Consider the following 12,078-nt stretch of genomic DNA (forward strand, 5'->3'; position numbering starts at 1 on the left):
TTTCTTTTCATTATGTATGACATCTAACAACAATAGATATATAGATAGTATGCCTCTATTAATCTTTGCCTTGGCTTTTGAACTGGAGAGGGGTGTTGGAAATATGATGGCTTATTTCTTTATTCCCTTAATATTGCCCTCTCTCTCAAATATTGTTATTAACCTTCTAGGTGTTAATGAAGTCATTTGTTCATGCATATGAATTCAAGAAATCTTTGTTTACTGCCTGCTCTGTTTCAGGCACTAGTCTAACATCAAGAATTAAGTGTCGTATTAATAAGGTGGATAAGCTTGTAAATTTACAAACTAGTAGGGGAAGATAACCAATGAACATATAAATAAATTAACAAGAGTATGTCAGACATAGGCTAGGTGCTGTCATCAAAACAGAACAGAACCAATGAGACTTTTATCTCTCAGATTGGTGGCCAAGGAGGGCTTCTCTGTGGAAGTAAGATTACTCTTTTACCAGGCAGCTTATGAATGTAAGTGGCTGTTGTTTCTACTTAAGTTTCAAAAATAAACACAATAGGGCCAGGAATATAGCTCAGTGGTGCCACTGCCTGCCTCGCAAACGCAAGGTCCCAAGTTCGATCCCTGGTACCAAAATAAATAAATAAATAAATAAAATAAAGACAATATCTCAAGAGATTAAAAAAATTTTATTCATCATCCCAAAATGAATTATATATTACAAATTCTGATCAAAATAATAATATTAAAGGTATTTTCAGTAGTACCACAAACTGTCTGTACCTGATGACAAAACCAAATTGTAAACTGGTAAGCATACATTGAAATGTACTCATGTTTAAAAATATCCCTTCATTTACAAAATTCACGTCCATGTTTTTATAGTTATGAAGTGGAAAAGGCACACAAAGATCTACAATATAATTTTCACATAACAAACACATGAACTATTCTCCATGCTTTGGATAAACAATCAAAAGCTATAAAATTTTGTAAATTAAAAAAAATACAGTACTTCTAATTCATCTTATACTCCCTTCCAACTCTTCTGTGACAGGTACTCATAAGTACATAGAAGCAAGTTCAGCTGGCAAATGGCTATTTTCATAGGGTCTCTATTAGGTTGGGAAGTTCAGAGAGTACAGAAACAGATTTTTCATTAGAAAACTTACACTTGACTATTTTAAGAACTGGTTTGAAAAGTATCACCACTGAATTGGTCTACCTGACTTGTAAGCTACAATCAGGAATTAAGTCTGACGTGGAATAGCTTAAAGTGACATCATATGGAGCCTACTGATCCTTGCCTAATTGAGAAAGAACCACAAATTTTGGGACAGAAAATGGACGTAAGTGTTTTCAGTTCTCCTTTTTAAACAATGATACAGGTGTACATCAGCACAGAAACTGTATTTTTGTGGTGCTGAGGATTAAACCCAGGCTTTGTACATGCTAGGCAAGTGCTTTACCACCAAGCTACATCCCAGGCCACCACAGACAATGAAATAAAACTAAGTATTCCAAATCAGGATTTACAGTGAAGATTCACGTCTAGGAAAAAGCTAGGGTATTGAAAAAAAGTCCAGGTAAGAGCCAGAAACCAAGTCTAGAGAAGTAGAGTGAGCTGCTTGGGACAAATGAACTAAAATAACACAAAATATTAGGTGATAACAGCCTTGCAACAAAATGAAAACAGAAGTTTTGTTTAGAGAAGGAGACAACACTATAATGTCTGTAAATTTATAAGCTATATAATTTGGCCTATAATGCTCTGAGAGATTTTTTTTCTTAAGCAAATTCAGTCACGCAATCTTTCTGAGTAAAACAGTGTATCCTGACCTACAATGTTTGTCATCCCATTTGAATGATAATTAGAAAAGAAACATAAAACCAGGAAATGCCACATTTCTTGAGTACTTCTAAACCTGAGGCTAAGCACTTTGTTTCATTTTTTCCTAAAAACCTTTAGAAGTATGCATCATTTCCCAATTCACTCAGGTGGAAATTGAGACTGATGGGTACCCATGAATGGATACACGGAAAAAGAAAATGTGATCCAAATACACAATGGAGTATTTAGCAGCAAAGAAGAATTACAAGTTGGTCACTGGCAGGCAAATGGATGTAACTGGAGATCATGTTAATCAAAATAAGCTGTGTATAAATACCAAATTTTCTTTATCCATTCAGCTGATAAACATATATGCTGTTTCCAAGATCTAGCTACTGCAAATTGTGCTGCTATAAACATGGGTATGCATGTATCCCAGTAACATAATTTTAATTATTTCTGGAAGATACCTAGAAGGGGGATAGCTGGGTGAAACTGAATTTCTATTTTTAGTTTTTTGAGAAATCTCTATACTAATTTTCATAGTGACTGTATTGTTTTGCATTCCCACCAACAACATAGAAGAGTTCCTTTCTCCCACATACCTGCCAGCATTATTGATTGATTGATTGATGCTAGTTAGCTATTCCTTTTGGGGTAAGATGGTATCTCAGGGTAGTTTTAATTTGCATTTTTCTGATACCCAGTGATGTTGAACCTTTTTTTATGTATTTACTGGCCATCTGTATTTTTTTAGAAGTTTTTATTCATTTTGGTTGCCCTTTTTTTTTTTTGGTACCAGAGATCAGGTTGCCCATTTTTTGATTGAGTCTTTGGGAGTACTACTCTGCCATAAAGAAAGATAGGCAAATGGATGCAACTTAAGAACATGTTAAGTGAAATAAGTCAGATACATAATGTTAAATATTGCATGGTTTTTCTTATATGAGAACCTAAAATAAATATATATATATAATGTACTATAGAGAAATGGGAGATAGGGAGTTCAAATAATTCCCCAAATTTTCTATTCGGTCACTTCAAAAATATTTCATTATATATGCCAATTTGTTTCATTTATACTAGTTTCTCTTTGTTCACTGAAAAGAAAGTTTTATACTATTATCTGTTTGTTTCTTTTAGTAAGAGTCTTTTGTCTATGACTTGTACTCTGAGTAATATTTTGCCATTGTTTTAAGATTATGGTACACAGGGCTGTGGATTAAACTCAGTGGTGCCACTGCTTGCCTCCCAAGGACAAGGTCCTGAGTTTGATCCCCTGTACCAAAAAAAAAAAAAAAGATTATGGTACATAGTGCATTAACTATTGTTTTTCTCTAGTTGTTATGAAAGTTTTATTTTTTCATAAAATATTGCTTTTTTATATTTTTATCAATATCTATATCTATTACATTAAAATAAAAAAGCTGTGCTCAGAGGGACAAATATTGTATGTTTTCCCTAATATGTGGAATCTAAAAAGAAAAAAGCCGAGGATGACTATTATTAGACTAGAGAAAGGATTAAGATGGGGTAGGGGGCATGAGGGAGAATAACAGGGAGACAGATATGATTAAAATGTTATATACATGTATAAAAATACCACATTGAAGCCCTATTTTAGAAAATTAATGGGCTCTACTAAAAATAAATTTTAAAAATTAAATTTGAAGCTGAGAGGCAACCACATAATGTAAATGGCATTTAAACTCAGCCCTTACTCAAAAGCTGGTATTCTTTTTATGTCAACATGTTACCTTCCCAAAGTGAGATGTTAAGAGGTGGCCTAGTCCAGACTTTTATGACACAGGCAAACAAAGAGGGAAGAGGAATAGTTACTGGGACATTTCTTCAGAGGAATTCTTTTGACTGGTCATTACCTGGGATTTTTCTGCACCCTAGAGCTATTAATACTGACGACAGTTTTAGAAGGCAGGAAAGTGGGACTTTTTCTACTACATTTTTGAGGGGAGCTTTCTCCTAGGGATCCATAAGATTCAGGAGAAAAGAGGCTGTTCATTTTCTAGAAGGGGAAACTTGGAAAATTTTGCAGCTTTAGAGATACTGGATGAAATTTTTAGCTGGAGAGGGGGAGCTCATTTCAGATATATTTCCCAGATTTTGTTCTGGGACTCAATCTATAAAACCCTGTGTATCTAAGCAATATTCTGCCCATCCTATCTATCTGATGTGTCATCTATCTGATGTGTCATTTATCTGATGTGCAAGAATAGAAACAATGGTTTGGATCACAAATTTAAAAAGGAACACATACAATCTATTGTTAGCTATTTGCATTTATGGACTATCACTATAAATAACTAAAAGCAGTCTAAACACTTGAAGCTAGTATCCCAATCTCCTTTCTGACAAGCAGATAAAAATGTCCTGAAAACTACCGAAATGGCACTCGGAGGGCAGGCATACCAAGGAAGAGAGTGGCACTCAGAGAACTGAAGGGAAAGGCAGGTTTATTCCCTAGCTAGTGGGCCCAAGTGGAAGTCACCTTCCAGAGTCTGAGCCCTGTTTCTCCGTTTGTTCTCATATTTATCTCTTCTTTAGCCAGGGCAGGGGAGCAAGCAGAATTTTACAGAAGCAGAACTTAGCAAAGGGTAGGGAGGTGGAGGTAAATGTGTTTTTTTACAGTTTATCTTTAAAACATAGGGAGGTAGACAGCTGTGTTTCAGCAGTTTATCTTCTGGGCACAGTGACCTTCATGTGTTTAGCAGGAGAGGGAGGTCTTAGACTTTCAGCCTTGAGACTGTCAGTCTCTGCCCAGCTTTGAGATTGTCAGTCTCTGCTCTGTCTTTTGTTTTTTCCATTTCACTACAAAGCACTCCAGTTACCTCTAACTGTTCTTCTCTGGTGAAACAGACTAAGACTACCAGGTAAAGATCCTTTTCGCCAGAAAGCCCTTCATAAAAGGCTGCTTTAGGAAGGGAAAGAATTCTTCTGAAATGAGCATTTAAGGGCTGGGGATGTAGCTCAGTGGTGCTGCACCTGCAGCTCAGCAGTGCCATGACTGCCTGGTAAGTGCAAGGACCTGAGTTCAATTCCCAGTACCGGGGGGGGGGGGGGAAGCATTTAGTGGATTGCTGCTGATGGTTCCTTAGGGAAGTAGAAGCATAAAGTAGTAATGGGATGCATCTTAAGCTTAGGTGAATCAGGTACAAAAGGCTGATGTCTCCAGATATGAACTGCTTTGTTTTAGAAATAATGCGTTTGTCAGATAAAGATATGAAGGTAGCTCTAGAATACTGGACAAAAAGCAAACACTCCTTAACTTCTTTGTCACCTCACGTTCTAAATTTGAACAAAAAGATACTATGTGGGGAATGGCAGAAATACCCTGAAATTTAGTCTCACTAAGGCACTGGACAACTTCTCTGTCAAGCATCTCAACCATGGTTAAAGATGCTGTGCTGTGATATAAGTAATGAAATAATGCACTAGAAGTCATGGCAATGTTGAGTTTTAGCCTGAACTGTTTCTTGCTCAGATTACTCCTTTCTGAGCTTATTTACTAGTCATAAAATAAGAAGGCTAAAATGAATGTTGGACTAAAGCCCCTTCTAGCTTTTAAAATTCCAGAGCAGGATATATTAACTTTTGTCGGGGGGGGGGGGATGCTGGCAGACATTCTGCTGCCTAGTGGTCATATTTTAGGGTGTATAGTTAGGGGATCAGGGAAACCCAACTTTAGGAACTGTTTTACTCCAGGGGCCAAATAGCAGCAGCTGTAGCAGATGAAAGGAGGATAAGTGCTCTATGCTTAGAGCTCGACAAAGTGGCTACCTGGCTGTCAGCTACCTGGCTGTCAACTGAGAAAGATTGTGCTTCTCATGTTCTCTCTAGAGACATCCATAGCTGCCTAACTACCAACAAGTTAACAGGAAGTCCTCTTCAAGTAAACCAGGCAAACTGGACCTGAAAGCTGTCAGATTAGAATTGACTGTTGGCCTACTCCAGCAAGGAAAGAAAAATGATGTGATAAGGTATTGATGTTGGTTGGGCCAAATCAAATACTCAGCAGAATACGTGAGTATTTCAACAGTCCTTCTTGCAATTCAATCACTTTCAGAGGCAAGCCTAGCATTCTGATTCTCGGGAAAGGCTTTAATTCTCCCAAGTTACAGAAGATCTCAAGAGCTGAAGACTGTAGAACCATAAGGAAGACAAGAAAAGGTCTTTAAGCAGCCTGTGGTCTTTGTAAAAGAAGAATGTGGAATCTCTGTTAAAGGGCCCAAGACATACTAGGTTTCAGACACTCCTGAACCTTGTACTCCTGAGATAAGAGATTAGAGAAATCAGCTGAAGAGGGGTGAGTAAAATGTGTTGGCAAATGGTGGGAGTCCCAAAGTGAAAGTGGAAGATGTGAAGTGTATGTAGTGAGATCCTGAGCAGAAGCAAATGGTCTTCTCCAAGTAGGGTGGATTTTACCCAAAATATTATCATCTGTATCATAGTTGAGATCTAAAATGGCCTCCAGAGCCTCATGTGTTTCAAAGGTGACTGGATTATAGGGGCACTATAGCTGACTTCCTGTTAGGAGGTGGGGTCTGGTCAGAAGATGGAGGTCACTGGGCATCACCTGGGAAGGTGTTATCTCCCTTCCTGGGTCCCTCCCTTCATTCTCAGCTTCCTGGCTGCCATGAAGTACACAGCTCAGGTCACTTCTGTCGTGCTATTGCTGTATTTAAGCCAGCCAAACGTGGACAGAAACTTCTCTGCTGTTGAGTTAAAATAAGCCTCTCCTCCTTTAAGTTCCAGGTATCAAGTATTTTGTCCCAGCAACCAGGAAATGATAAGATCATCTACTAAATTGTCTTTTTTTTGTACTGGAAATTGAACTTAGGACCTTGCACTTGCCAGGCAGGTGCGGGCACTGCTGAGCTACATCCCCAGCTCTGCTACATTGTTTTGGCACATGACAAATGAAATTAAAATTTGGGTTTAAAATTTGCTTTAAATTCTATGGGCTAGTTTTCAAGCAAAGAGAAAGGTGATGATGACAATCAGTCATTTTGGGACAAATTTGCTAATAACCTATAAAAAGCTCCTGAAAACCTGCTTACTTTATTTATGAGAAGACACAAGAATTTTGTGTTAAAAACACACCCTAAGACAATTAGTTACCATTCATCAAGGAAAGCTTTCATGTTGGTTTTAAAAGTTGGAGGGGCTGGTACAGGTTACCTTCCCCAACTCTGTTTTGGCAGCCCATTCCCTCAGATGTTCTGCTTTCCTTTTTTTAAACTTTTTTTTTTTTTTTGAGGTGCTGGGGCTTGAATCTAGGGCTTGTCCATACTAGTGGTTTCCATTTTTGAGACTCATTATTCTCCAGTTTTAGAGGAAAATCTGGCAAGCTGCTCCAAAAAGCAATCCTAAGCAACACAGAAAAGATACAAGATTTGGCTTCCTTTTCCAAAGAAAAAGAACAGTGCTTATTACTGTTCCTGCATTGTCCTTTTATCTCTCACTTAGAATACATCTTGCAAGTGAATAGTGACAACATGAGTGAGACAGCCATCCTAGCCCTCTCAGGAACAGACCTTAAGAGGAAAAGAAAACTGTAGGGATCCTCGGTGGAAGTACTCAATAATGAAGGGAAGACTGAGTTCCTTCTTCATCAATATTCAACTATTTGAACACAAATAGACACAAGCTTTACCAACATTATCAGCCAGGGTGGGGAATAATTGCCAGGTTCACCATTTATGGTCCCTTTTCAAGACTTAGGTACTTTTGGAAGAAAATTAACAGGTAGGTTTTTAGTCCACTTAAATTGATACATAGCCCATAAATTAAATATATGGAATTATCATTGGTGAATAAATACAACAGAGAGTCTATTTCAAAAAATTAGTGGTATTTCTATTAACATTTTAGTATTAACATTAAAATTGGAAGTGCAAGGATTATAAATACAGAAAATACAAAATGTCAATGATTAGCTCGTATTTTTATTGAACAGTGGTTGAGAATGAAATAAGGAAAATTAGTTTTGTGAAACAGCAACTCTCAGAATCACTCTGGTAGCATGGTCTTGCGTAAATGATTTGCCATTAAGCGCCAACATAAGTCAGAGAAAATATTCTCACAACAGTTGGAAATTTAAGCATCACACAAGCATCAGCTTTCTTCTCACTTCAAATATGAAAATAGTAAGTGTATGGAAATTTACTTATCTTGACAAGTTAGAAATAAGCTCTCACCTTCACTTATAGACTAATGCCCCATGTTCCAAATCAATTCTACATCAAATTGCTTGTAAAATGAATCTGCTAGGATCTTTCTTTGTGCCACATAAGTCTGATCACTTGAATATTAACTCAGACTTTAAAATCTTAAATGCAGCACTAACATAGCAGCTCAAATGCTGGGGACAGGAATGGATTATTCTTTTTAACCAGTACAACCTTCCTTGGCTTTTGCCTGATGAGCTCATTTTCTAGTCTAAACATTACTTAACATTTAAAAACCATTATAAAATATATCCTATTCTATTTCAGCTCTTCAAAGGGTGGAGGAGTTTCTCTCAAAGGAAAGCTGGTTGCTTACCAAAGGCATAAGAAAAAGAGGGAGAAATTTGCTCATTCATCTCTGATTCTCCATTGTAACCTAGCACTTTAATGGCAATAAAAAAACTCAATAAATGCTGTCAAGAACTAAATCTGATGGCTCAGGAGTTAGGACTCTGAGTCTTCAAACTTGTCTCTTTTTTTGGTGGTAGTGGTGGTGGTCTCACTTATGTTTGATGAGTAGATGTGTGAGAAAAGAAAATGCTTTTCCTTTTTCCGAAAAGAAATTCTCCCATTTCAACCCAGTATTTCAGTATAACTGGATAACCTCATCCCATTCAGAAATAGGCCAGATTCCATTGGGCTGCACATTGGGTGGAGAGCTCTTCCAATCCCAAGTCTTTATAGGAATCTTCCAGCCCTTACCGTAGTTGGCTTTGATGTATTCAATGGTTTCACATGGCACATGGACCTTCATGTCTACAAACTCAGTCCAGCACAGGGTAAACTTGGGAAATAGATATCTGCAACAAAATAAAAGCAATGTGGGGAGGAGTTAGGCTTAGATAATGGGAGGTCTAGCTAAAGAACCCAGATGCTAATACATTCCTGACTTAAGGACAGCCCTCTACCACTAACAGCTTTGGGGACCGAGAGAATATTTAGTGTTTTTAACTGTGCAGCATCCCTTTCCTCTTCTAATGTTAATATTCTTCCCCTATTTCCATTCTATATGTTTGTGGAGGAGCTAGCCTGTTTTTAAGCTTTAGAGATAGGTGAAAAAAAAACACAAAACCTCAGGTCTGGCCAGTAAGTTACAGTGACTAGTTCAGAGATGGGAACATAACCAAGTTGGGTAAAAAAGGTCAACCCTGGGATTTCTGTTGGAATCACTGGGGGAAGAGGTATCAAAACAAAGTAATCAAAAGATGAAGGAAAATGATTATTTTCCCTTCTTGCACAACCAGGATTGCTTAAGGATACAGAATAAGTATGACTCCAAGATGTACTCCCACCTTCTCCTTTGGTTCCATACCTTATATGATCCTACCTGTATTTTCTGCATTTCTTTTCTCTCAATTATAAAGAACATCTTTAAGCCAGACTAAGTACTATTGGTTATAATGAATTTAACTGTATCTACTGCAGACCTATGTCAATTAGTAGCTAAGTAGGAATTAAACCCAAAATATGTTTCTAAAAAGTATTTTCGATCAAAGAAATTAAATTCAATATATAGGAAAGCTAAAATTAACAGATGTTTGATTTAATCCTTGTAATATTTTTTTTTTCTGAGAAATGTTTCTTTTCTTCACAACACGGGAACAACTGTCAGTAATGAGACCTGCAATGGCAATAGGAGAAACCACAGGAACTTAAAATATCAGAGATCAAAGAAAGAACAAGGAAAAACCAGATTTCAGAGTGACTGTATTGTAGAAATGGGACCTAATAGGAATGTTCTCCACAGAAAGGTCAGTTCTCACATATTCTGCTTTCCAGTATCATGTTTTGCTACCAAATGAACATAAAGCCATATATGAAAGTGAGAGGCTGAACAAATTCTAAAGAAAGCAACAAGTGTCTTCTACAAAAATGAAGGGGTGCTGGCAGTTAATGGCAGTCCCAGCTGGCTTCTGTGGAAAGACAGCCACAGCAAATCTCATAGCTCAGAAAGAAATAAGATACAGCTTAGGCCTACCATCTGCTGGTCCCAATTTTACTCTGCACACTCATAGTCATGGAATTGCTTTTTTTGTCCTCAGACATATCCATCCATCATCAGCCTCCACCCTCCCCAATCAGTTGCTGGTCAGCAGAATGACCACCTGTCTCATCCTGTCAAGTTCACACACTGAAATTGAAATGAAGCAGAAATTATGGTCTATGTGATATAGCAACACAGGCTGGGAAATCCCTTTCTTTTAAATATTAGCCTCTATAGCAGTGATGGTGAACCTATGGCATGTGTGCCACAGTGGGCTGGTTTATATGACTGAAAGCTTTAAAAGGTTCACCATCACTGCTCTATAGTCTCATCAAAGAGCTGAAAGAAAACAAACAAACAAACAAACAGATCTGAATAGACAGGGTAGAAGAAAACACTACGGATTTAGCAAAAGCACTGTTAACCAGTGAAGGACTTATGAGCAAAACCAAAACATTTAAAATACTTTATATAAACTGTGAAAATAATGCAAAGACAATTCAAGTCAAATGTTAATATTTATTCCTGAACAGAAACATCCCTAAACTCTCTGTGGTTTTCTTTTCCACAATTATTTTTCAATTTACTCAGGAAAAAAAAAATCCTAGCTTCCTAGAAAAGAAAAGATAAACTCTAAAATGTGAAAAGTAATTGTAAAGTAGGATTGTGGAGAGGAAAGGGAGGGTTGAGTGACAGAACAAACAGCACATGCCATGTACTCTGTCCAGGTTACCAGCAAATAATGACTAAGATTTAATTATACCATGGGTCTGCAATCTTAACTTGGGTTTAAAGCTATGATTAACCTTGGCTGAGTTGTTCATACTTTAAAGTACAAGCCCTAGAATAGAATCTAAAATGCAAACAAGATTTAAATTTCCACTAAGGCAACTCATCAGGATACAAGTTTAAGGGATCTATCACACACACAAAAAATTTCTTCTGTTTCATACAAATTTTACATCATTTTATTTTTGTATAAAACAGCACTTAGAATTATACAGTTTGGAGTAAAATATTTCTTTCACAGATAATCATTAAAATCTGTAAAGCTACTTGGTAGTGGTTAATTTCATCAGTTTTATTGTACAATCTATGAACATAATTGCTAAATGAAAAGGAAGTGCTTCCAGTGTCACAGAACACAGGGTTTACTATTACTAGTTAGCTAGGCTAAGTGCAACTGAGACACCATCAACTATTAGACCTGACCTTTTTTATATGTAAGTCTGCATTAAACCCTAGAGTTGGAGCAACACAGGCATTTTCCCCCCACAGGAATTTTCTGCAAAACAACACAGAAGGTTTATTCTCATGAGCAATTTTATCTCTTCTTTTAACTCCTAATTTCTTTTTATCTGTTATTCCAGTGCCAGTACCTAAATCCCTCAGCATTACTGTTTAACAGGAGCAAGGTCAGCATACATTGTTTTTTTCTGATTTTAATGAGAAGGCTTCTAAAGTTTTGTCTTTCAATATGATTGCTCACTGGTTTTTGAAATATTCTCCTAATAAGGATAAAGAAATTCCAGATCCCTTTTAATCCAAGTTTGCTTAAAAGGCCTTTAATTTCTTTTGGTTAATTATGACACATATCAATGGTTTTTGTCATTGAAATAATCACGTATTTTTTCCCTCTCCTTTTAATTCTTTAACGTGGAAATTTATACCAATACAGTCACATTACAAAATTCTATTCCTTTAGGATATTTTCATTTGTATTTGTTTAAACTGTAACTGCTCTTTTTTAAAAAGAAAAACTTTCCAGTGCTGTCCATATCCAGTGTTGCTATTAGTCTCATTAAAAGAGTTGCTAAATTTTCTTTCTCCCTTCCTTTTTTTTTTTTTTTTGTTGTTATTAGTGTACTGGGGATTGAACTCAGGGCCTTAACACTGAGTGAGAGCCCAGCCTCTTTTATTTATTTATTTTGAGACCAAGTCTAAGTCATTAAGTTGCCAACATGTATCTTAGCCTCCCAGGGTGCTGGGGATTATAGATGTGTTACAGCACCTGGCTTGTCTTTTCTGACACAGGTTACATAATC

General features: G+C 36.9%; 1 protein-coding gene across 18 annotated transcripts in view; it reads right to left on the minus strand.

The window, feature by feature from the left end:
- The window catches only part of Fktn (fukutin), a 110,377-nt gene that overhangs the window by 17,419 nt on the left and 80,880 nt on the right, over positions 1–12,078 (minus strand). For 14 of the 18 annotated variants that reach the window (XM_004848180.3, XM_087184223.1, XM_087184220.1 and 11 more), the window contains one exon: positions 644–8,849. In XM_004848180.3, coding sequence (XP_004848237.1) covers positions 8,636–8,849 — 214 coding nt within the window. In that variant the 3' untranslated portion in view covers positions 644–8,635. Of the gene's footprint in view, positions 1–643; positions 8,850–12,078 lie in introns of those variants that run through there. The other 4 variants (XM_087184219.1, XM_087184224.1, XM_004848181.4 and 1 more) reach the window with 2 other exon arrangements.

Source organism: Heterocephalus glaber, unplaced genomic scaffold, assembly GCF_053883595.1.
Source record: "Heterocephalus glaber isolate CG9 unplaced genomic scaffold, H.glaber_assembly_v1.0 deba00001481, whole genome shotgun sequence".
Lineage (NCBI taxonomy): Eukaryota > Metazoa > Chordata > Mammalia > Rodentia > Bathyergidae > Heterocephalus > Heterocephalus glaber.